This window comes from Delphinus delphis, chromosome 5, assembly GCF_949987515.2.
Source record: "Delphinus delphis chromosome 5, mDelDel1.2, whole genome shotgun sequence".
Classification (NCBI taxonomy): domain Eukaryota; kingdom Metazoa; phylum Chordata; class Mammalia; order Artiodactyla; family Delphinidae; genus Delphinus; species Delphinus delphis.
Window position 1 is genome coordinate 16,527,794 of NC_082687.1, and position 27,870 is coordinate 16,555,663.

A 27,870-nucleotide genomic window follows, 5' to 3' on the forward strand; every position below is an offset into this window, starting at 1 on the left:
CACGTTAGTGGGACTTGCCTAATTAAATCAGTTGAATACAAGTAGAAGAAAAGCCCCCTAAGTGTGCACTATGAGACTCATATGAAGAAACAGATGTAATCATGAATTTACAATGCACATTAGGAAATTGTTGGCAAGTGTTTAATATGTGATCTTTTTTTCTTTGTATAGAGCAAATCAAAGGTATAGGAAAGGTCTTAAACCCTAGGGAAATGCTTAAATGTGCAAATTCAGATTTTAAAAATCTACTCTGTTAAAGCTTCTTTTATAAATTTATTTATTGATTGATTTTTGGCTGCATTGGGTTTTCATTGCTGCGCGCAGGCTTGCTGTAGTTGCAGCGAGCAGGGGCTACTCTTCATTGTGGTGCATGGGCTTCTCACTGTGGCGGCTTCTCTTGTTGCAGAGCACAGGCTCTAGGAGCACAGGCTTCAGTAGTCGTGGCATGCACGCTCAGTAGTTGCGGCGCACGGGCTTAGTTGCTCCGTGGCATGTGGGATCTTCCCAGACCAGGTATCGAACCTGTGTCCCCTGCACTGGCAGGCGGACCCCCAACCACTGCGCCACGAGGGAAGTCCCAAAGCTTCTTTTATAATTAAGCAATGATGTCTTAAAAGCATACTTCTAGAATTGGATGTGGGACCATAAAAATGGGTAAATTAATTTTCTAAATATAAACACCATATTAGAAGGTAATTAGAAAGTCCTCAGAGATATTTATCATTGTTACATGCTGCTTCCTTTGTTTTCCACTGTGTAGGGAACTGCTTTACTTTTCTTTGAATATCTTTTCCACACTAATCATTACATACATTTAAAAGTTAAGGATATCTTACTGTATGGAAGTTTTAAACTATTTCTTTAAAAAAAGTCTTGTAAGTTTTTTAAGAGAAGATAAAACAATTAGTAGAATTCATAAAATCTCATTTTTCCTTTCAATTATTATATTTAATATTTTTAAAAAGTTTGCATTTTATATAGATGAGAATTAGGGATGTACTTACTTTCTTCAGAGACTCCTGTATTCTCTTAATATGGTAAAAAGTAAGAAAACAGAAAAATTTTGGACTGGGACATAGCAGCATTTGAATAAAATGATTTCACAAAAGATCTTTTGCATTTTATATCAATGGCATCAGATTCATCGAGAGCTTCTATTTCTACAGGTACACTTAAAAAGAGAAGAGAAAAAAAACCAGAGATGGCAAAAGAACTGGTAAAGATACTGAAAGTATGTCCAAACAAATAGGAAATAGCACAGATGTAAGAAGATTATCATCGTACATCAGCAAAAATAACAAGATCTATTTCACTAGGAAGCAGCAATAAAAAACTGAGAAGAGAATCAGGATTCCGATTTCTAGTTCAGGGTCTGTTACAATGTAACTGGAACACTAGGGGAGCCCCAGAGTCAAATACTCCTACAGCAAAAATGACCTTGGTGGCTAAGAAGGTATGTCTCTTAAGAACTGATCATATATGAGGGAGGTAAGAAGTTGACATTACTAGCTATAGAGTTTATAAGAAATGCAAATTAGCCACTTGAGCTAAAGTACAATACTGTTCTTTTCTCGATGTTCTGGCATTTTTTGCATGCTGGGAAGAGGAAGTCTTCAGGGAGAAGGGAATATGCTCAAGTTAAGAAGCAGGGATGAATCTACAACACACTTAAGAACAAGTGAATTCTTAAACATTAAATATACTGAAACAAGGTTTATAACTCATGAATACATGCATCCTAAGTAAGACAGACACTTGAAGTCAATTTCTAAATGTCATGTTTCATTAGTCATGGATTTATTATATAGAGGTTTCAATGGTATTAATGCCATCACTACACCATGTGTAGGATCGAATATATAGTCATGCTGGTATCAAGGATTTAAATGATGGAGTTAAGGTCTTGACTAGTCATCTCCATATCACTTTTAACATGTTTTCTGTCTTTCAATTCTCACATAAGCTATAAAACAATGACTGGTTGATATACAATGTAGGAATCAGATTGCGATGAATGCCTCAAATAGCTTGTCTCAGAGGTTATGTAGAATACGAGCCATTTTGCTGTTGATCACTTTAAATGAACATGGTATCTTCAAAGTTAGGACAGATTTCATCCTCAAGACACAGTAAAGTGCAAAATTTTTTATCAAAGAGTAAAGATAAAATCATTTCTTCATCCACCTGCCATGCAGGGGAAACAGGTTCGAGCCCTGGTCCAGGAAGATCCCACATGACATGGAGCAACTAAGCCCCTGCGCCACAACTACTGAGCCTGCTCTCTAGAGCCCACGAGCCAGAACTACTGAGCCCAGGAGCCACAACTACTGAAGCCCGTGCACCTAGAGCCCATGCTCTGCAACAAGAGAAGCCACCGTAATGAGAGGCCTGTGCACTGCAAAGAAGAGTAGCCTCTGTTCGCCGCAAATAAAAAGAAAGCCCGCGCGCAGCAACGAAGACCCAACGCAGCCAAAAATAAATAAATAAATAAATAAATTTTAAAGACATAATTTCTTCATGAAGTTATTATTTACTTCTGATATTTATGTAGGGCAATTAAAAATAACTAATATAAAACTGCAGAACTGCATCCTTCTCACAATCTGTGTAAGTACTGACAGGCAATTGTACACAATCAAAAAGCAGGCTACTAGAATCTGGTTTCTCATAGTGTATTTTGCTTAGCAGTTGCCTTCACTGTTCTTTCTGTGCTTTGATGAAGATGGCATCCAGCAGCACTTGTGCTTGCTGTTTGCATATCAAAGCCATTTTCTGAACTAATGAAGTTAGACAATTAAGTGAAAAATTTATAGACTTTAAAATGTAATGGAAGAACAGGAAGTATGTAAGTGCACTGTGACCGACTAACTCTTCAGTGTGTCAGAAATCATTTGCCTAAAATCCCTTACTTGCAGTAAGAAAATTCACTTTAATGTTCTCTCCTCCACCAGGGGTTAGGTGAATGATAAGATACCAACAAGTAAACTAACAGCCAATAAAATAAACATTTAAAACTATGTAAAAATCTAAGAAATTTTCATAGCTGTTCCAGTGAGATACTGTAAGGAAAGCAAGACTGAGGGTAACAGAATATAGGTTTTAGTCAGAATAATTTTGACTCTTAAGGATTTCAGCTGAAATCCATTTCTAATATACGTATTTTTTTTTTTTTTTTTTTTTACTATCTCCAGGATCCCAAAGGTCTGTGCCCCAGGCCCAGGGGACCTTTCTTTTGAGCTCCTGAGACACTAGCACCAGCCGAGCTGTGCTCCTCTTCAGAAACTTGAATCACATTAACAAAAGGTATCTCCAAGCTTTCAAGTTTTAATAATTCCAATCTACTCCCTTTGTTTCCCAGGCCTAAGGATGGTGGCATTGCTTGTTACTACTTGCGTGATACCTTAGTGTTCCCTCTTTGCCTTTTGGAGTTCTCCAATATCCACAGTTCCTTGTATTACTTTATTTCAAAATAACTAGTGTGGTTCTGTCTCCTGACTAGACCCTGACTGATAATAGGCCCTCTTTGCCTAAATATACCATTATAACTTTTCTGTCTGCAGCAGCTACCCAGTATGAAAGGAGGCACCCTCCCAGGCTTTCAGAGATGAAGTGGAATTCATACTTCAGTAATTCTGGGATTTCTTAACCTGAGTCTCCATGTATTCCACCACTACTACCCAACCCCCAGTCTTACCAGAGTTCACCCACAATGTGGGAGAGCATGAAGCTGGCCTCGTGCTCAAATCTCAAATGCCTTGTTTTGCTACCTTTCTCTATCCTTTTCTAGTCTTCCAATCTAGGAAGGGCTTTCTCATTCACTGTAGCAGGAAAATTCCCTTATCCTGCAATTTCCCTATTCTCTTTCTTACAGTAATATTCTTATAGTTCTGCCATCACCATGAAAAGAACATACTCCAGCTACCCCACCGGTCCCAAGAGCCATCCCAGTCAAATGGCATCATGAATCAGAGCTTCCCCAGCAAACCTGCAGCCTGAAGTAAGCTTCTCTAGCAGACCTGCAAACTTATCAGTAATAAATGCTTTTTATTATATGCTACTAAGATTTTGAGTTTGTTTATTATCCATAAATAGCTACTTTATATAAAAGTTGGGCCTCTTAGTCAAACTCTAGTTCTGGAATATTTAAAGGAAAGTGAAAATTAGACAACACTTTCCATTATTTTCAAAGCTCCATTATAAAGCCATGGCCCCCACAACTATTGCCTCTGAATAGAACTTCAAGAAATGTTTCCAAAGTAAAAAACTGAACATTTATTCTTTCTGCTTCTTTGCATTCCTGACATAGCAACACCATGCAAAACAGAGGGTCCTCTGGTTGAGGAAGGTGAATGTCACTTACAAAGAAGTGTAAAAAGCAAAAGACATTACCATATTTTAATAGAGGCTCCTTATTCATATTATGAAATATTGAAAAGAGAGCATAGGCTTTGAAGTGGGATTTACTTAGCTCTGAGCCGTAACCCTGCCATTCACAATTTTTATAGCTAACTTACTTACAGCTTACTGTGGGTAACACAATGAAATAAGTGTTGCAAGCAGTAATATACTTAGTTCTTACTATGACCCTATCAGGTTATGCCTACTTAATTTATTATCACTATTTAATAGTTGAGGAAACAGATTTAGAGACTAGAAAAGCACTTCTCTGATGCCAAAGCTTTTGCTTTTAAACTTTATTCAGGGATGATATTCAAAATATTTAACAAATCAAATGAATATAAACTAATAGATAAATAAATATATAAATCAAAATTTATTTTTAAAATTCCCTTCATTCTCAACTCTAAGTATTATAAAACTCTATATCAAGTGATAAAATTTGTAGTGCAACTGTTCAGCAAATAATTCTAATATATTTCAAGTCATTTGTTAATTTTTATAAAATATTAGTATAATTTTTTGTTATATTTTTTGAGACCAATTGTCACTAATCAAATGAGGCCCCTTTCTGAGCCATGCCTCAATATAAGAAAGTACATCAAATTCTTCCAGTGATTTTTCACTAAATAGTCATTAGTTAATTTTTGGTCTGAATGACTAGAGGAAAGTTGTTAACTTCACTACTCTTTCATGACGCTGAATCCTCATCAGTTTCTGCTAAACAGAAATTGCATTTCAAAAAAAAAAGTTCTATCCCTTATAATAATGTCTGAGATCTTTACAGTCATACCTCTTTTGTTTTAAATCACAAAAATCATTTACTATATTGTCATATTTATTTTATTGTCATATTTATTTTAGTTAAGCCTAATTCTTCAGCCCAAAGGGGAGTAACACAGAAAGACCCTTAAAAGAGTGGATTCTAAAAAAAAAAAAAAAAGAGTGGATTCTATTGATGGACTGCCTCGGTGTGAATTCTGACTGCCATTTAGACTTTAAACTCAGTTTCCACATTTTTAAAGATGGCCATTATTATAGTACTCAGGTGAGTTAATACACATTTGAAATGGTCCCTGGCATAGAACAAGCACATTATAAGCATTAGCTCTTATTTTTATTAATAAAATTCATTTCATTAATATCTGTAACCATTAAATGAAGGTGAAATGTAACAGGATCTCAGGGGTGATTCCCCTAACACACATTCAACACCAAAAAGTTCAACACTAACAATCTTCCTTAAAGTCCTTTGGTGTGGAAGAAGGGGAGATTTATTTGCATTTCACTCCTAACCTGCCTAGGTTGCCCTCTGGAGTCTTAACTGTATTAAGAATCTTTTTGAGACTAATCACTGTGAGAGAGTCTTAGGCTCTCTTTTATTCTCTGGAGGTCTCTGAGGCTATACAAATTAAAACTCAAGGTCACCTAGTTTGGCAAATGTCCTCAGGGTGACAGCTGGCTTCAGTGCTCTACTTGCCACTCTGGGTCCCTCCTTAACTTAGCCTGTGTACTCCTCTCTTTCTAAATCTTGGAAGCATTTGTGAATATGTTTTGTTTCTATTTTACCTAGAATTTTGGTTGTTTGCAGAGAATGAGTCAGTACAGGCACCAGTATGTCATAATGCCATTCCAAATGCATGTTCCTCATAAACTCAGGAGTATTATTTTTACTTTTATTTTAAAATAATATCTTCACATCATGAATAAAAATCAAATCATATGCAAGTGTCTAAAATAAATGGTAAAATTGTCCTCCTTGACCTCTCCCTGGTTCCAGTCCCAGAAATAATTTATTTTAATAGTAATTGAGTTTTTTCAGTTTGAGGTGTGTGGGGTTTTTTTGTATTTACCATTACAAATTTAATATAAGGACTTATACTGTAATTTGTCAATTTTTGACAATATCTGTTAACTCTGCACTATGAAATAAGAGAATTGCCATATTTCACTGCCTCCTACCTTTCACCTCCTGATTTTATTAATGATATTAAGATTTCTAATACTTATATTGTTGTACTATAATTAAATCTTCTGCAATGTGTATAGATTGATTTCAAATCAACAATATTAAAACAGCATTTAGAATATCATGATTATTCCCCACTGAACCAACTAGTGCAGTGAAACACATAGAGGAGTAAATAAAATTCTGTGGTCACAAAACCCCTGACTCTTGAAGAATGTCCCAAGCATGAACTAAAAATGCCTTCTTTATTAATTTGTTTCCACTTTTCTCTACTTCATCCAGAAATGCTGAGTTTCTATTCTCTATGTTTATATATTTATGTCACCTTTTTCTTATTTCCTTTTTTTTTTTTTTTTTTTTTTGCTAGAGCATCTTCACATATGGGGTTGTGAAGATACTAAAGTTTCCAAGCTCTTGCATGTCAGAAAATTATTTTCTTGATTCATTTAATTGAAATTTTGGGTAGAGGCAGAATTCTTTACCCAAAATTATTTCCTCTTAGAAATTTTAGAAAATATTATCCTACCATTTCCTAGTTCTGAAATGTCTCTAATGCTGCTAAGAAAGTGTTGATATCAGTATGTTTCTCATCCCATTGTAGGTGACCCAGTTACTTTTCTCTGTGGAAGCTTCAAGGGTATTTTCTTTATTTCTAGTCTTCTGAAAACGCAAAAGAATGTGAGAAGAATACATATCTTTGAAAATTTGTCCTCTATGGTATTTTGTTGAGCTCTTCTAATTGAAGACACGTGTTTTTTTCTGTTCAAGATAACTTACTGTTTTTTACATCAAATACTGCAAACTACCATCCTAGCATTCTGCTCCTGGAATGCCTAATAATCAGATGTTTAGCTTGTGTCTAGCCTCCATTAATATTTTCAATCTCTTTGTCTTTTTATATTCAACTAATCCTTATATCATAGTTTTTAAAAAAGTTATTTCATTGGGACCTTGTAAAAAGAAGGGAGATGTATATATATGCTCTGTCTTTCACATGAAACAGAAGTCTGGATTTTTAAATATTTTTATGTAAAACTTTTATGTAACATGTTGAAAATTAAACTATATGCCCTCCTTCAAGATTGCAGCATGTCCATATATATAAAATGTAAATATATAGGAGGTAAATTTTCTAATATTTTTATTTGATGTTAAAATTATAAAATTAATTCCATTATTTTAAAAGTTTGAGATCAATAATTTGAATTTTTCACTAGATACAGATCATACACCCACATGTTTGAAGGGTATTCTCATTTATGGAAGGGATTCAAAAACCAAAGAGTTCTATGTGACTAAACTATTTCGCTTCTTGGGTAAGCTGAGTACCAACCAATCCTTTTAAATGCAAGTGTTTCTTGAGGGGAAAAAAGGACAATGCTATCAAAAAATCTACAAACAATAAATGCTGGAGAGGGTGTGGAGAAAAGGGAACCCTCCTACACTTTCGGTGGGAATGTAAACTGCTACAGCCACTATGGAGAACAGTATGGAGGTTCCTTAAACAACTAAACATAGAGCTACCATATGATCCAGGAATTCCACTACTGGGCATACATCCAGAGAAAGCCATAATCCAAAAAGATACATGCACCCCAATGTTTACTGCAGCTCTATTCACAATAGCCAAGACGTGGAAGCCAAGACGTGTCCATCAACAGAGGAATGGATAAAGAAGATGTGGTACATATATACAATGGAATATTACTCAGCCAATAAAAGAGTGAAATAATGCCATTTGCAGCAACATGGATGGACCTAGAGATTATCATACTAAGTGAAGTCAGACAGAGAAAGACAAATATCATATGATATTGCTTATATGTGGAATCTAAAAAAAGGCTACAAACGAACTTATCTACAAAGCAGAAATAGAGTTACAGATGTAAAAAATAAACTTATGGTTACCAGAGGGTATGTAGGGCGGGAGGGACAAATTGGAAGATTGGGATTGACACATATACACTACTAAATATAAAATAGATAACTAATAAGAACCTACTGTATAGCACAGGGAACTCTACTCAATAATCTGTAATGGCCTATATGGGAAAAGAATCTAAAAAAGAGTGGATATACCTATATGTATAACAGACTCACTTTGCTGTACACCTGAAACTAACACAACATTGTAAATCAACTATACCCCAATAAAAATTATAATAAATAAATAAATAATAAAAAGGAATTTCCAGATGCAGTGAGAGACAAAGATAAAAGAGGAAAATGTAAGTTAGGTAAAAACAATCGGTAGGCAACTCATCTTCCTTTAGAACAGATCTCTATCATCTTTTTTCACTACAAACATAAAGTGTAACTTATACATGTGCATTCCTATGGGTACCTTCAGAAATTTGCATTGTTTTTTCCTAGTAGCTACTATATTACAAGAGAAGTAAAGCGTTATATTAGTAATAAATTACTTATGACATACTTCATCATGGATCCAAAGGTGTGTATAACAATGATTCACTTGAGAAACACAACACAACCCTAAAATTCCTCAAGATTAATAAATAATCTACTAAAACAACACATTTATTTAACAATTATGAAAATCTCTTAAATGTCAAGACACTGCTAGATGATTCTAAACTATCTTTTGAACTTATAGCCACAAAAAGTCTCATAGAACCTGATGCTAATTTTGACTCCATCTCTCAGATTCAGTCAATTAATGTCTCAGAAAAAAAATAAGTCCCTTCCTTAATGACTCTCATCAAATTAATCTAATTCCTATGAGTTCCTAGACATTCACAGCTGTATTAACTTAACTAGCACTGCATTTGTACTTCATTTACATGAGTTCTTCCTAATCTTGTACCATTTACTTCACCATTGAAAACACTGTAAATGAACTCTTGGCATTGTGTACCTAGTAGAATTTTAGTTCAGCAATTCTGCTTCTCGGTTGACTGGCTACATTTTACGACCTGGTTAATGATCCTGTTTTGGTCATTTGTTACTAACAATATCTTATAATAACAGTCCAATTTCTATAAAAATTTATTTTAACAATACCTGTACACATAAGTCTAACCTTTTATCTTTAAATTTCACTTTGATCTGTTAATAAGTTTAATCTGAATGAAATAGTTAAGTATACAGTTTTAAATTTCACATGCTTTACTTATTTCAATTTATTCAATATTAGTTATTTATAAAAAATGGAAATTGAGGTAGCAAAATTCTTATCAACACAATTTAAAATACAGATTAACAGGGATAAAAAATGTCACTGAAAAGTCTTAAGTCTCAAGATAGATTCAAACTGAAAAGGGAAAATATTTGCACTTATGAGGAAACTGAGTTGCACCTAAAGTAAACAAACCTTCCACTTCATATACAACACAAGTTGAGTTTGTCTATATGGCCTAATGAATGCTCTCTGACCCTTAAGGAGATGTTCCACATAATATTTTTCTCACAGAGAAATGCTAGACTTCTGCTTAGCTTCAAGAATTTCATTGAACTTTAAAAATATGGAAGTAGCATACTAGCTGAAGATATTACAGCAGGCTACCAGGTACCTCTCTCAGGTCCTAATATAATGCTTATGTTATTCGGTCTCCTCCATGATTCCTAGATTACAAATACATGTGGTCATAGAAAAGCCTTCTTACCATATCTGATACTTTAGTAGTTCTTTCTGTTCTTGACGAGAAAGCAGCATATCGATTAGTCAAGTTAGGTAGTTCATCAGAAATTTCACAGGCCTGTGAATTAAAAAAAAAAATTTTGAAAGAAGTATATCACTTATTTTATTTTTATCAATACAAAGGTCATGATTAATAAATTTACAATAAGCTCATTAATATGGCTCTGTCACTAAATAGAGATATACATGTATTTATTTTAAAAAACTTTTAAATGGAATATAGTAAAAGACGTTAAATCAATGAGATATTAAAATGGGAAAAGGGTTGATTACATGAACCTCTACGAAAGTAAGATGGATCTGCATACATTATTTAAACATATTAGGGGCAAGTTATTAGCTATACTCTAATGTCAAACTCAGAAACAATTCTTGTCCTGATTCATAACTAGCAGGTTGTAATATCAAAAATATATAAGATATTTGGTCAATTATACAGTATTATTTGTTAACAACTAATTATTAATACATGAAATAGAAATATATTAACAATAACTATTTAAATTGATTATGTGGCAATCCTGGATTAATAAATTTTCTAAGCAAAATGATCCACACTCTCTTAAACATAATTCCTTATATGCAGTGAAGATGCAAATTAATAGGCTAGAGGAAGCTGATAATCTAAAAATTTAATTAGCAATTAGTTAATCCTTGTGCTATTATACTCCTTCTGATTTATTATACAATTTAGCCATTTGTATTCATTTAATAATTTAAACCATATAACCAGCAGTAACATTCTTTGTATATACAAAAAGGATGAGGATTTATTTTCCCATTTTTATACACTTCACTGTTTTTATTTCAGAATTTGATATTCATATTTAATACTTCAGGATTTAACACCTAGAAGAATAGCTAGGTATTTCTTTCTTTGTTCTTTTTTTTCAGGAACATTGATCTACTAAAAAATTCATCTCTCACATACTGTATCTTTGAAACTATATGCTTCACTACCCTAAATGCTGAAGTTGGTACTTCTCCTTTCCTCATGTTTTATTGCTACATAGCCACTCAAAAGAAAATAGGTAGATTCTATCACTTTCACAAACAGAAAAATCACGGTTTCACATCATGTAGAAATGTGAAATCCTTCAAATATAGAGCATCTGAGCCATCATTATTACTTCATGTGATTTTTAAATTTATTGAAGCTGAAAAATAATTTACTTGCATAATAATTTTATTATTATCATGTATATGGTATTAGAAATTATGAAATAAGTTCAAAAGCGTTTTACAATTTTTACTGTTTAGTAGTAGAAATTAACAAGCTCAAGAAATGACTTTGGCTTTAGAGGGAATGAGTAGTTTGCATAAGACCACATTTTAATCAAATAAATCCATATAAAATATAACAAAATGAAATCCATATTTTTTCTTTGTTATAAATATGATTTGTTATAAATCCAGATAAAATACAACAAAATTCTATAAAGTCTTCATAGGGCTATGAATGCTTCCAACTCTATGAACTGCCAGTACAGACAAGGGGGGGCTAAGATTCTGAAGAGGATAGAACCTCTGAAAGTTTAGCGATCAATCTGCAGATGCTTTTTTCCTGGGACATTTGCCGATAAACAGGCAACAGAGAAAGAATCTGGGTTTAGACCTGGCAGAAGGCTGCCATTAAGGAGCTGGAAAATAAGCTTGTTGTGGTCTTGTTGGGCCACATAACAAAACTGCAGATTTGAGGAGCCTCAAAATACATGGTCTGTTTCCCTATCAAGATGTTTGCAAAGGGGTGGGGAGCAAGGTGACCCTAAAACTCTAAGTTAAAACTCTGAGACACAGAGTCATTAAAGATTACAGTTCAGAACACGGGGGTGGGGATGGTTAAACATGTCAGGCTCACAGTTGAAATCCCCAGAGAACAATACTTTATAAAAATGAACAAAAAGAGGTAAACTAAGCCCTAGAAAAACTGTAATAGCCACAGCCATGATTAAATTAAGGTGATCTCCTTTGACTTCTACCTGCTTTGCAGAAAAAAGTATGAAATCTCTCTAGCAGAAGATAACACTATTAAAGTCTCTGTATTACATACAATATCTAGCACTCTATTAAAAATTACGGGACATGCCAAAAGACAGACCTGCATGATCAAATATCAAGAGAAAAAATCACATAAAATAACAACAGACCCATAGGTGATCCAGATACTGGAGTTGGCAGACAGAACTTTAAAATAACTATGATTAATTTGTTCAAGAAAACATAGGGTGAGCAGGCTGCTCAGATCTAAAATGCCGTGAAAGAAACTAGGTTTATTCTATCTTGTTTCTTTCCTACTCCCTCTCCCTACCCTTGGTATTGTCCTCATCAACATGGTCAGCTTTGACACTATGGCCATATCAATCATTGCTCTAGCCTGTAAGAAGGGCAAAAGAAAAAGTGAAGGGAAATCAACTTTATTTTTGAAATAGTGTGAGCAGAATGTTGCACACATCACTTCTACTCATCTTTGAATAGCCCAAAGTTAGTCAAATTGCCACATGCAGCTTCAAAGACTTTTGGGAAATGTAACCTCTGGCTGGGAGTTTATGCCCACTAAAACTGTGAGTGGATTGTTGGTTTTATATTACTCAAAATATATAAATGAGAAGAAAAATTAGCAGTTTTTTTCCTTTATTTGTTGCAATTGAAATAGTTTTCAAGAAAGAATTGATCAGGACAGTTATATGACTGAGATTTTTAACAAGATAAGCAAATGTATTTTGATTGTGAAATTCATAATGAAATATGGGAATGTAAATTTACGACAACTATTTTAAAAGACGGGATGAATAAGCATGTCCCAACATTGGGAGGAAGAACCAAATATTAATAAATTTTTTGGTCATATATTTAAACGTTAAACTGACCATGTGTTCTTGCAATAAATACAAACTGATAGTGATTTTTCCCTTTCCACAAACCACTGATTAATGTTGGCAATATTTTGTTTAGGATTTTGTATCTATGCTTGTAAAAGAGATGGAACAGGATTTTTTTCCGTTTATTCAAATATATTTGTCAGATTTGGGAATTAGAATTTTGCTAGCATCATAAACTGAGTTGGGAAATATTCCTGCTCAAATATTCAAAGGAAATATTCAAACAATTCCTTTAAGATTCAAAAATTCTTCCTTAATTGGTTGGTAGAATTCTTATAGCAAGTCATCTAATCCTAGATTTTCTATGTGAGAAGACTAACTATAGATATTGTACAATTAGTTTTTTCTATTTTTCTGTTCCATTACATCAAATGTTCAAAATAAATATCATACATTTGTATTATTTTGTGTTGATAATATCTGTATGATATGTAATGTCGACACTTTTTTTATTCTTGATATTAGAAGTCTGTGCCTTCTTTCATTGTTTCTTGATCAGTTATGCCAAGGAGTTATAAAATGTACTAGAAATTTCCAAGAACCACCTTTTAGCTTTGTTGATTTTCTATATTTTATATTGTTTTCTCTTACTAACTTTTGCTCATGTATAACTTATGTCCTACTCTCTCTGCAGAGAAATATATAGATAATCAATTTTTAATGTAAAAAAAAGAAAACATAGGGGAAAAATTTTTGAAAAAAATGCTTTAAATCATGGAGACTTCCTCCTGAGAAGTGAAATCATAAGAAATAATGAAATAGCCACTCTAGAACTGAAAAACAGAATATCTGAAATTAAGAACTCAATAGAATGATTTAATAACAATTGAAACAGTTGAAAAAAAAATTTTGTGAATTGAAAGATAGCTCTGTAGAAAATACCTAACTGAAGCACAAAGAGAAAAAGGAAACATAATACAGAGGGCTTATAAGACATGCTGGGGGTATGGGGCATAGGTGTAACATACTTATTTATTAGCATCCCAGAAAGACAAGCAGGACAGAATGTAACAGAAGAAATATATGAACATATAATAGTCAAGAATTGTTTAAAATTGATGAAAGACATCAATCCAGAGATTCAAAGGCTCTGCAAACCTCAATCAAGTAAACATACCATATCACCCAGCAATCCTACTCCTGGGCATATACCCAGAGAAAATCATAATTTGAAAATATACATGTACCCCAATGTTCATTGCAGCACTATTTACAATAGCCAGGACATGGAAGCAACCTAAATGTCCATCAACAGAGGAATGGATAAAGAAGTTGTGGTACATATATACAATGGAATATTACTCAGCCATAAAAAGGAACAAAATTGTGCCATTTGCAGGGACATGGATGCACCTAGAGACTGTCATACCAAGTGAAGTAAGTCAGAAAGAGAAAAATAAATATTGTATAATATCACTTATGTGGAATCTAGAAAAACGGTACACATGAACTTATTTGCAAAGCAGAAATAGAGACATAGACGTAGAGAACAAACATATGGACACCAAGCAGGGAAAGGGGTGGGGTGGGGTGAATTGGGAGATTGGGATTGACATATATACACTACTATGTATCAAATAGATAACTGAGAACATACTGTATAGCACAGGGAACTCTACTCAATGCTCTATGATGACCTAAATGGGAAGGAAATCGAAAAAAGAGGGGATATATGTATACGTATAGCTGATTCACTTTGCTGTAAAGCAGAAACTAACACAACATTGTAAAGCAATGTTGAATGAATAAAAATTAATAAAAAAAAGAAAACCACACTCTTGACACATAAAATACAAAGACCAAATAATAATAATTGCTTTCAAAAGAGAAACAATAAGTATGACAACTTACTTCTCAATAGAAATCACATAAGGCCTAAAGCAATGGAATAACATGTTTAAAGTGCTGAAAGAAAATAACTACCAACATAGAAATCTTTGTCCCCAAAATAAAAAATGACATAGGGAGTTTTTCAGGCAGAGGAAAAATGATTCCATATGGAAATGCAGAAAGAAATGAAGCACAACAGAAAGGTTAAATGTGTGAAGAAATATTGACTATACAAAACAATAATATTCAAAGAGTTTAAATATAAGGAAACTTAAAATATATGACAATAATTAAACAAAAATAGGAGATAGCAAAACAGAGCTAAAATGTTCTAAGTTAGCATTATTGGGAAAGTGGTAAAAGTAATCCTTTTAATTGGACTGCAAAAAGTAAAGGATGTATATTGTAATTTTTATGGTAACTACTAAAAGAATAGTAAAACAATGCATAAGAAAAATGTAATAGAGGTAGATGAAATGGAAAAATATAAAATATTTGATTAATTCAAAAAAGGTGAGGTAAGAAAAAATGCTAAAACAAGTGGGCTGATAGAATATATGAAATAATATGGTTCATATAGGCACAAATATATCAGTAATCACATTAACTATAAATGGATTAATACTACTGTTAAACACAAAGTTTATCAGACTGGATTTTTAAAACTCATATGTTTTTAGGGTATATCTTTCACTCTTGATTATAGTTTCTCAAATTTTATATAAACTACTAGTGTCTGAGTTATACCTATGGGTAGTTTTCAATTGTCAATAATAATAACAAGACTTACTGAGTCCTTACCATGTGCCAGAAGCTATTTAAATTATTTTACATGTACTGATTCATTTAGTATTCATAATAATGTTTTGAGGTATGTTCTATTATGATCTCCATATTACTAAGGCATAAAGAGTTCAAATAAATTTCACAAGGTCAGTGCAAAGCAAGAAAATATTCTCACAAACTCTGCCACCAGAGATCATACTCATAATCACTGTGCTATACTGTCTCAATATCTGCAATAGAGAATAAAGACTATTTATAATGAGGGCTTTTTAAAATTTTTTCTTGAAACATAATTTTAATAATTTGTTTTATCTAAATATAATGTTACTCAGAATAATGAACTCATAGTACATTTTAAAAATATACAAGTATTCTAAAAACTACTAACATTCATTATGCATTTAAAATATACTTATATCAACACTTAAACATGGTTAAGACGGTAAATTTAACATTATGTGTTTTCTACCACATGATAGACAGATATCACACTATAAAAGTTAAAAAACATATGTCAAAGGTTAATGACAGAAAAAGAATACTCAAAATTAAATCTAGCAATTTAGAAAATCTAGCAATCTAGAAAAATGAAGATGTTTTAGAGTGTGTATGGACATGTTAAACTTGTTCTTATGTTTGATTCTCAATAATAAACTGGTGAATTTAACAGAAAACAAATTAAATTGACAGAAACCAGAGTGCTATTTTGGGGAGGCTATCATATGTAATTCTGGGGCCTCTGGGAGCAAAAAATATTTTTTAAAAAAGGTCTACAAGTTAAGGATATATAGATGTAAGAACTATGAAGAGTCTGAGATTTTTATCTACCTCAAGCTAACAAGTTAACCTGCCACAGTTTCTCTGATGCTGGCAAAAGACATGAGATTCCTGAGACAGAAACAAAGGACCTTATTCCTCATACAATAATTCAGAGCATGAGCGTCATCATGCTTGCGTCTGTCCTCCTTGCCCGCAATCCTAATGAAGGCAAGGCAGATGGAGCAAAATGGATACTTGTACAAAGCAATGGGCTTTGTTTCAGAAGAAAACCTGTGAGCTTAGGGAACCTGAATCTTTCATAATCAGAGTAAGCATGCCTGCCCTCTGCTTGAGAGGAGACACTATCTCTATCTTCCAAAGCTATGTGCTATACAATCATCCTTGAAAAGACAGTCATAAACAAAGATGGGCAGAAATACAAAACAACCCCAGAGAATTCTCTCTTAATAAGGAAGAAGAATAAAAACAGATTTTAACATAGAAAACAAACTTTTTTAGGAATGTTTACCTAGGAAACAAATATCTGAAAAAAATAAGTTTCAATAAAAATTAGAAAGCTGAAAAACATTAATGTCCAAAAATATAAAAATCCCATAAATACAAAGTTGACAAATAATGAAACATAAAAGAGTTAATGTGTCAGTAATTCAGGAAATCAAATGTCAAATTAGTTACATAACAATTCCTACCTTAAAATTGTTAATCATACTTTTTTCTAGTTTCTTTTGTTTTCATTGTTGTTGCCATTTGTTCTCATCTTAAAATTGTACTGTGTACCTTAAAACAATACTAAACCAAAATAGAGTAATTAATTCCACTAAACTGAAATCTGAGGATATGCAAAATACAATGACATCAAAAAGGCAGGGACAGTCGGGTGAAAGCAGGGAGAAAATGTGATCAATGAAAGATTTCCAAGGAGGGTGACATATGAACAATATATGGAGAATGAATAGGGCCTGGAATCTACCAAAAAACATACTCTACATCCAAAGACAAAGAAGAAGCCACAACGAGATGGTAGAAGGGATGCAATCACAATAAAATCAAATCCCATACTGGCTCGGTTGACAACTCACAAAACGGAAAACAATTATACCACAGAAGTACCCCCATGGGAGTGAAAGTCCTGAGCCCCATGTCAGGCTTCCCAGCCTGGGGGTCCAGAAATGGGAAGAGGAGTCCCCAGAGAATCTGGCTTGGAAGGCAAATGGGATTTGACTGTGGGACTTCCACAGAACTGGGGGAAACAGAAACTCCACACTTGGAGAGTGCACAAAAAGTCCTGTGTTCACCAGGACCCAGGGGTAAAAAGCACTGACCCCATGAGACTGGGCTAGACCTACCTGCTAGTATTGGAGGGTCTCCTGCAGAGGTGGAGGGGGCTGTGCCTCACTGCGGGGACAAAGACACTGGTAGCAGCAGTTCTGGGAAGTACTCTGGTGTGAGCACTCGCAGAGAGCACAATCAGCCCCACCAAACAGTCTGTAGGCGCAAGTGCTGAGTTGCCTCAGACCAAACAACCAAAAGAGAGGGAACACAGCCCCACCCATCAGATAAGCAGATTAAATTTTTACTGAGCATGGCCCTGCCCATGAGAGGGACAAGATGCAGATCTACCCAAAACCAGTCCCTCCCATCAGGAAGCTTGCACAAGTCTCTTAGATAGCTTCATCCACCAGAGAGCAGACAGCAGAAGCAAGAAGACTACAATCATGCAGCCTACGGAATAGAAACCACAATGACAGAAAGTTAGACAAAATGAAATGGCAGAGGAATATGTCCCAGATGAAATAACAAGATAAAACCCAAGAAAAACAAGTAAGTGAATTAGAGATAGGCAATCATCCAGAAAAAAGAATTCAGAATAACGATAGTGAAGATGATCCAGGATCCTGGAAAAAGAATGGAGGCAAGGATCAAGAAGATGCAAGAAATGTTTAACAAAGACCTAGAAGAACTAAAGAACAAACAAATAGAGATGAACAATACAATAAGTGAAATGAAAAATACACTACAAGGAATAAATAGCAGAATGACTGAGGCAGAAGAGCAGACAAGTGACATGGAAGATAAAGTGGTGGAAATCACTGTCACAGAACAGAATAAAAAAGAAGTATGAAAAGAAATGAAAACAGTCTAAGAGACCTCTGGTACAACATTAAATGCACCAACATTAGCATTATAAGGGTCCCAGAAGGAGACGAGAGAAAGGACCTGAGAAAATATTTGAAGAGATAATAGCTGAAAAACTTCCCTAACATGGGAAAGGAAATAGTCACCCAAGTACAGGAAGCGCAGAGAGTCCCAGGCAGGATAAGCCCAAGGAGAAACAGGCTGAGACACATAGTAATCAAATTAACAAAAGTTAAAGACAAAAAGAAAATATTAAAAGCAACAAAGGAAAAATGACAAATAACATACAAGGGAACTCCCATAAGATTTCAGCTAATTTCTCATCAGAAACTCTGCAGGTCAGAAGGGAGTGGCATGATATGTTTAAAGGGATGCCCCTTAAAGGCATTTTTGAGCTTGGAGTGAAGGGAAATTATAGCAATGGTAAGATAGGAGTTTAGAAAACTAGGTAGACAACAGATTATGAAAAGGACATTGTTCTTAGACTTAAATTTCTTCCTATACCTGATAGAAGGCACAGAATTTTAGGCAAAAGGAGCTTATTAAAAGGCAGTACCGTGCTTCCCTGGTGGCGCAGTGGTTGACAGTCCACCTGCCGATGCAGGGGACATGGGTTTGTGCCCTGGTGCGGGAAGATCCCACATGCCGCAGAGCGGCTAGGCCCGTGAGCCATGGCCGCTGAGCCTGCGCGACCGGAGCCTGTGCTCCGCAACGGGAGAGGCCACAACAGTGAGAGGCCCGCGTAACGCAAAAAAAAAAAAAAAAAAGGCAGTACCATGACATGATGTGTTTTAGAGAGATATTACTTCCAATCATATAGCTAAATTTGCATTATTTTTTCTCAGCTTGATGATAGTTTTAACTCATGTGTGTAGTGAAAACATGTAAGATCTACTCTCTTAGCAAATTTCAAGTATACAATGCAGTATTATTAACTATAGTCACCACACTATACATTAGATCTCCAGAACTTATTCATCCTGCATTGAAACTTTGTATCCTTTGACCAACATCTCCCCCTTTCCTTCACCCCTCAACCCTTGACAACCATCATTCTACTCTGCTTCTATGAGTTCTATTTTTTTAGATTCCATATATAAATGAAATCATGCAGTATTTGTCTTTCTGCATTCGGCTTATTTCATTATTTGATGTAGCATAATGTTCTTCAGGTGTTCTTCACCCCTGTTGTTGCAAATGACAGGATTTCCTTCTTTTTTAAGGCTGAATAGTATTCCCCTGTATGTGGCGTTTGGGTGTTTACACACACACATCTTCTTTATCCATTCATCCTTCTATAGACACATACACTGATTCACATCTCAGCCACTGTGAATAATGCTGCAATGAACATGGAACAGCAGGTATCTCTTCAATATATTGACTTCATTTCCTTTAGATATATGATCACAAGTCAGATTGCTGGATCATATGGTAGTTCATTTTTAATTTTTTGAGGAATCTCCATACTGTTTTCCACAATGGCTGTACCAATTTACATTCCCACCAACAGTGCACAAGGGTTTCCTTTTCTCCATATCCTCACCAACACTTATCTCTTGTCTGAGAATGCCCATTCTAACAGATGTGAGATGATACGGCATTGTGATTTTTATTTGCATTTCCCTGTTGAATAGTGATGTTGAGCATTTTCTCATATACCTGTTGGCCATTTGTATGTCTTCTTTTAAGAAATGTCCATTCACATGAATTGTCCATTTTTAAATCAAACTATTAGTTTTCTTGCTATTTAGCTGTTTGAGTTTCTTATATATTTTGGATAGTAATGCCTTATCAGATGCATGGTTTGTAAATATTCTTTTCCCATTCACTCTGTTGATGGTTTCCTTTACTGTACAGAAGCTTTTTATTATAGTTTGATGCAATCCAATTTGTTTATTTTTGCTTTTGTTAGCTGTGCTTTTGGGGTCATATGTAAAGAAATTATTGTCTAGATAAGTGTCAAAAAGCTTTTTCCCTGTGTTTTCTTCTAATCGTTTTACAGTTTCAGGTCTTACATTTAAGTCTCTAATTAATCTTGGCTTGATTTTTTTATATGGTGTGTGATAAAAGTTCAGTTTCATTCTTCTGCATGTGGATATCCAGTTTTCCCAGCACAGTTTATTGAAGAGACTGTCTTTTCTTCGTCGAGTGTTCTTGGAAGAAAATATATGGATGTATTTCGGAGGCTCTCTATTCTGTTCCAATGGTCTATATGTCTGTTTTTATGCTAGTACAAAACTGTTTTTATTACTATAGCTTTGTAATGTATTTTAAAATCAGGTAGTGTGAGGCCTCCTGTTCTTTTTGCTCAAGACTGCTTTGGCTATTTGAGATCTTATATGGTTCCATATAAATTTTAGAATTTTTTTCTATTTCTGTGAAAAATGCCATTGGAATTTTGATAGAGATTGCATGGAATCTGTATATCATTTGGGTAGTATGGACATTTTCACAATATTAATTTTTCCAATCCATGAACATGGGCTATCTTGCCATTTATTTGTGTCTTCTTCAATTTTTTTTATCAATGTTTTATAGTTGTCAAGTGTACAGACCTTTCTCTTCCTTGGTTAAATTTATCACTAAGTATTTTTCATTCTATTGTAAATGGGATTGTTTCCTTAATTTCTTTTTTGGACAGTTGTTGTTAGTGTGTAAAAATGCTACTGATTTTTGAATGTTAATTATATCCTGCAACTTTACTAACGACAATTTAAAATTTTGTAAGAATTTATGAAAATCTTACTTTGTGAAATTTTAATAATTTTTGTTTAAATAAGAAAAACCTTTATTTGTTTCCATTTTTCTGATATGCCTATAAATCTGCAGCATTACTAAAAGATTACTGATAATGATTTCACAGCTGTTCTTTCATTACAATGAGATGTATTTCAGCTACAGCTAAATTTTTTAACTAATTTAAAGCACTAGGGTGCTTACTTTAATAGCAAATATACTAAAGTTGGAACAATACAGATATTATCATCCTGTGCAAGGATGACATGCAAATTTGTGAAGCATTTCATTAAAAAAATTTTTTTAAGTACTAGGGTACTCTTACATTACCACCATAGGTATATTAGTGTTCAATTGCCTATAAAGCATGTGTGTTCCACACTTTCTGGGATGAAAATCATTTTCTCTGATAGAAGAGTCCAATCCAGTTTAGTAATTCAATGGCTCTGCTATCCCTATATCATCTACCCCACCCCTACAGGATTCTTGTATCTTCTTAGCAATTCTTTTGCCAAACCAAACTTATACAAAGTCATTTTAATTTTCTTTAGCATTTTTTACAATAAATTGTTCTTCTCTTTAAACTTCCTAGATTATGCTTCTATGCCTCTCTCTTCTATTCATTTATCCAATCATTTCCCAAGTGTGTACTATAGTATGGACACATTTCCAATGTTTTGTACATGCCCTTTTATGATCTGACAGCTATGTTCAAACTTCCCCAGTGTTTAACATGTTTATATTCTCTCTATAGATTATCTACCTATCTATTCTTTCTATATTTTCCACCCGAATTGTTAGCTACTTTAACTTTTCTATATATGCATTCTCTTAAGCTTTCTCAAATTCTTCAGAAATGAGAAAGAATGAATAATTATATACACAAACATTAAGATGTCCTTTTAAAATCTGAACTCTAAAAGGTTTAATGTGTAGCCAACTGCACTGTCAGAATTTTACTCATGAGAGTGGCTTCCTGTCAACCTGTTAGGCTATAATAATTATATGAGTAACCTTCTTACTCATATAATCTCTGATCTCAGGAATGTTTCTTGTTTTCTGCTGATCATTTTGAAATAGGGATTTTCTACATTTCTTGTATGTGTCTAACAATGGCCAGAATCTCTTCTTTGACAATTCTAAACTTCAAAATAACAGAATAGAAGTTCCTCTCTTGGCTTCCACTACTTTCTGTAAAGATAAATTGTCAGCAATCAAACACATGTAAAATGTTTGGCTTTCAATGAAATGAGAAATCAAACAAACCCTTTTATATTTACCCACATGGTTTCCTTTGATACTCTGCATTACTTTATACAGATCCAGATTCCACCTGGTAACATTTTTCTCTGCCTGGAGGACTTCCCTTAACATTTCTTACACTGTAGGTCTTCGGCAGATAAATATTTCAGCTTTTATATATACGAAAAGGTCTTCTTTTTTATGGAGGTAGAATTGACTTACAACATTACATTAGTTTCAGGTACGCAACATAATGATTCGATACTTATACATATCACAAAATGATTACCACAATGTCAGGTTAACACCCATCACCACAAAGATTTTTTTCTTGAAATGAGAACTTTTTAGATTTACTCTCTTAGCACCTTTCAAATATTCAATACAGTATTATTAACTATAGTAACCATGCTATACATTACATCCCCATGACTTATTTTATAAACAGAAGTTTTTAGAAAAGCTTTTCAGTTTGTTTTCATTTTTGAAAGATATTTGAGCCTGAAGTAGAATTATAGGTTGACAACTGTTTTCTTTCAATACTTTAAAGATGTTGCACTGCTGTCTTCTGACTTGCATCACTTTCAACATGAAATGTACTGTCATTTTTAACTTCATCCCTTTTAATGTCATGTATACTTTTCCTCTGGCTGCTTTTAAGAATTTTTTTTCTTTTTTACCATTTTATTCAATTTGATTATAATTTGCCTTGGCATAGTTTCCTTGATGTCTTTTGTGCTATGGGTTTGTTAAGCTTCATGGATATGTGGTTCTAGCTCTCACCGAAGTTTGGAAATTTTCAGCCTTATTTGTTAAAATTATTTTTTGTGTTCCCTCACTCTTTCTTTCCTTTCAAGGATTCCAGTTACACATTTAAGCCACCTCAAACTGTCCCACAGTTCACTGATACTTTATTCTTTTTTTGTCTTTTTTTCTCACTGTACTTCCTTTGAGATATTAACATTTTCTATTACTGTCTTGAGGTTAACTAATTTTTTAGTCTGAACTAACTAATCTGCTGCTAACTAGTGTACATTTCTCATACATGATATCAATACTTGCCATCTCTAGAACTTTAATTTCTGTCTTTCTATTTGTGCTATTGCTCTACTTAATATGCTCAATGTTTCTTCCACCTTCTTGAACATATAGAATATAGTTATAATAACTGTTTAATGTACTTTCCACTAATTTTGTCATCTGCATAACTTCTGGGCCTCTTTCTATTGATACTTTCCTGCTCCTTTGCATACCTAGTAATTTTTTTTTTTATTGAATGCTACACTCTGTGAATTTTACCTTGTTGGGTTCTGGATATTTTTAATTCCTATGAACATTCTTGAGCCTTGTTCTGGGAGGCACAAATTCAGTAAGCCAAAAAATATATATATAAAAGATGAAACTAATTGAGGAAAAAAACTGCCATTCACGGACGGCATAAAATCACTTGAGGAAATTGTTTTTAAAAATAATAATAAATTAGTAGGATTAATCATTTTATAGCAAGAAGTATGAATCACTGGTAAAGCTAATCTTTAATAAAGACTATTATATTTCTTTACACCAAGAAAAGAAAGCTAAACAATGAAAATATTTAAAAGATAACATTTTGATAGCATTAAAAAACTTCAAAGGTGGACGACGGGAAGATGACGGAAGAGTAAGATGCGGAGATCACCTTCCTCCCCACAGATACACCAGAAATACATCTACACATGGAACAACTCCTACAGAACACCTACTAAACGCTGGCAGAAGACCTCAGACCTCCCAAAAGGCAAGAAACTCCCCACGTACCTGGGTAGTGCAAAAGAAAAAAGAAAAAACAGAGACAAAAGGATAGGGATGGGACCTGAACCAACAGGAGGGAGCTGTGAAGGAGGAAAGGTTTCCACACACTAGGAAGCCCCTTCGCAGGCGGAGACTGTGGATGGCTGAAGAGGGGAGCTTCGAAGCCACGGAGGAGACAACAGGGGTGCGGAGGACAAAGTGGCGTGATTCCCGCACAGAGGATCGGTGCCGACCGGCACTCACCAGCCCGAGAGGCTTGTCTGCTCACCCGCCGGGGCGGGCGGGGCTGGGAGCTGAGGCTCGGGCTTCGGCGGAGCGCAGGGAGAGGACTGGGGTTGGCGGGGTGAACACAGCCTGAAGGGGTTAGTGCACCACGGCTAGCTGGGAGGGAGTCAAGGAAAAGGTCTGGAGCTGCCGAAGAGGCAAGTGACTTTTTCTTCCCTCTTTGTTTCCTGGTGCACAAGGAGAGGGGATTAAGAGCGCTCCTTAAAGGAGCTCCAGACACGGGCGCAAGCCGTGGCTAAAAGCGCAGACCCCAGAGACGGACAGGAGACGCTAAGCACTATCCACACCACCCTTCCGGGGAGCCTGTGCAGCCCGCCACTGCCAGGGTCCCGGGATCCAGGGAAAACTTCCCCGGGAGAACGCAAGGCGCGCCTCAAGCTGCTGCAAGGTCACGACGGCCTCTGCCGCCGCAAGCTCGCCCCGCACTCCGTACCCCTCCCTCCCCCCGGCCTGAGTGAGCCAGAGCCCCTGAATCAGCGGCTCCTTTAACCCCGTCCTGACTGAGCAAAAATAGACGCCCTCCAGCGACCTACACGCAGAGGCGGGGCCAAATCCAAAGCTGAGCCCCTGGGAGTTGTGAGAACAAAGAAGAGAAAGGGAAATCTCTGCCAGCAGCCTCAGAAGCAGCCGATTAAAGCTCCACAATCAACTTGATGCACCCTGTAGCTGTGGAATACACGAATAGACAACGAATCATCCCAAATTGAGGAGGTGGACTTTGAGAGCAAGATTTATGATTTTTTCCCCTTTTCCTCTTTTTGTGAGTATGTATATGTATGCTTCTGGGTGAGATTTTGTCTGTATAGCTTTGCTTCCACCATTTGTCCTCAGGTTCTATCCGTCCATTTTCTTGTTTTTTTTTAAGATTTTTTTCTTATTATTTTTTCATTTAATAACTTTATTATATTTTATTTTATTTTACTTTATCTTCTTTCTTTCTTTTTTCCTTCCTTCCCTTCCTTCCTTCCTCCCACCATCCCTCCCTCCCTCCCTTTTTGCTTTCTTTCCTTCTTTCCTTCTTTTCTTCTTCCTTCCTTCCTTCCTTTCTTTCTTCCTACTTCTATTAATTCTTTCTCTCTACTTTTTCTCCCTTTTATCCTGAGCCATGTAGATGAAAGGCTCTTGGTGCTGCAGCCAGGAGTCAGTGCTGTGCCTCTGAGGTGGGAGAGCCAACTTCAGGACACTGGTCAACAAGAGACCTCCCAGCTCCACATAATATCAAATGGCGAAAATCTCCCAGAGATCTTCATCTCAACGCCAGCACCCAGCTTCACTCAATGACCAGCAAGCTACAGTGCTGGACACCCTATGCCAAACAACTAGCAAAACAGGAACACAATCCCACCCATTAGCAGAGAGGCTGCCTAAAATCATAATAAGTGCACAGACACCCCAAAACACACCACCAGACGTGGACCTGCCCACCAGAGAGACAAGACCCAGCCTCATCCACCAGAACACAGGCACTAGTCCCCTCCACCAGGAAGCCTACACAACCCACTGAACCAACCTTAGCCACTGCGGACAAACACCAAAAACAACAGGAACTATGAACCTGCAGCCTGCAAGAAGGAGACCCCAAACACAGTAAGATAAGCAAAATGAGAAGATGGAAAAACACACAGCAGATGAAGGAGCAAGATAAAAGCCAACCAGACCTAACAAATGAAGAGGAAATAGGCAGCCTAGCTAAAAAAGAAGTCAGAATAATGATAGTAAAGATGATACAAAATCTTGGAAATAGAATACACAAAATGCAAGAAATGTTTAACAAGAACCTAGAACTAAAGATGAAACAAACAACGATGAACAACACAATAAATGAAATGAAAAATACTCTAGATGGGATCAATAGCAGAATAACTGAGGCAGAAGAACGGATAAGTGACCTGGAAGATAAAATAGTGGAAATAACTACTGCAGAGCAGAATAAAGAAAAAAGAATGAAAAGAACTGAGGACAGTCTCAGAGACCTCTGGGACAACATCAAACGCACCAACATTTGAATTATAGGGGTTCCAGAAGAAGAGAAAAAGAAAGGGACTGACAAAATATTTGAAGAGATTATAGTTGAAAACTTCCCTAATATGGGAAAGGAAATAGTTAATTAAGTCCAGGAAGCACAGAGAGTCCCATACAGGGCAACTCCAAGGAGAAATACGCCAAGAAACATATTAATCAAACTGTCAAAAATTAAATACAAAGAAAGCATATTAAAAGCAGCAAGGGAAAAACAACAAATAACACACAAGGGAATCCCCATAAGGTTAACAGCTGATCTTTCAGCAGAAACTCTGCAAGCCAGAAGGGACTGGCAGGACATATTTAAAGTGATAAAGGAGAAAAACCTGCAACCAAGATTACTCTACCCAGCAAGGATCTCATTCAGATTTGATGGAGAAATTAAAACCTTTACAGACAAGCAAAAGCTGAGAGATTTCAGCACCACCAAACCAGCTCTACAGCAACTGCTAAAGGAACTTCTCTAGGCAAAAAACACAGGAGAAGGAAAAGACCTACAATAACTAACACAAAACAATTTAGAAAATGGGAATAGTAACATACATATCGATAATTACCTTAAATGTAAATGGACTAAATGCTCCCACCAAAAGACACAGATTGGCTGAATGGATACAAAAACAAGACCCATATATATGCTGTCTACAAGACACCCACTTCAGACCTAGAGACACATACAGATTGAAAGTAAGGGGATGGAAAAACATATTCCATGCAAATGGAAACCAAAAGAAAACTGGAGTAGCAATTCTCATATCAGACAAAATGGACTTTAAAATAAAGAATATTAGAAGAGACAAAGAAGGACACTACATAATGATCAAGGGATCGATCCAAGAAGAAGATATAACAATTGTAAATATTTATGCAACCAACATAGGAGCACCTCAATACATAAGGCAAATGCTAAAAGCCATAAAAGGGGAAATCAACAGTAACACATTCATAGCAGGGGACTTTAACACCCCACTTTCACCAATGGATAGATCATCCAAAATGAAAATAAATAAGGAAACACAAGCTTTAAGTGATACATTAACCAAGATGGACTTAATTGATATTAATAGGACATTCCATCCAAAAACAACAGAATACACATTTTTCTCAAGTGATCATGCAACATTCTCCAGGATAGATCATATCTAGGGTCACAAATCAAGCCTTGGTAAATTTAAGAAAACTGAAATTGTATCAAGTATCTTTTCCGACCACAACACCATGAGACTAGATATCAATTACAGGAAAAGATCTGTAAAAAATACAAACACATGGAGGCTAAACAATACGCTACTTAATAACCAAGTGATCACTGCAGAAATCAAAGAGGAAATCAAAAAATACGTAGAAACAAATGA

At 35.1% G+C, this 27,870-nt stretch overlaps 1 protein-coding gene and 1 non-coding gene across 2 annotated transcripts in view; one reads left to right on the forward strand and one right to left on the reverse strand.

Moving 5' to 3' along the window:
• Positions 1–27,870, reverse strand: part of STPG2 (sperm tail PG-rich repeat containing 2) — a 262,302-nt gene that overhangs the window by 126,141 nt on the left and 108,291 nt on the right. Inside the window, 1 exon segment of the mRNA XM_069540667.1 lies at positions 9,991–10,069. Coding sequence (XP_069396768.1) covers positions 9,991–10,069 — 79 coding nt within the window.
• On the forward strand, positions 21,376–21,478 carry LOC132426408 (U6 spliceosomal RNA). Its single transcript, XR_009519698.1, has one exon. It is a non-coding gene; the product is annotated as a U6 spliceosomal RNA (small nuclear RNA).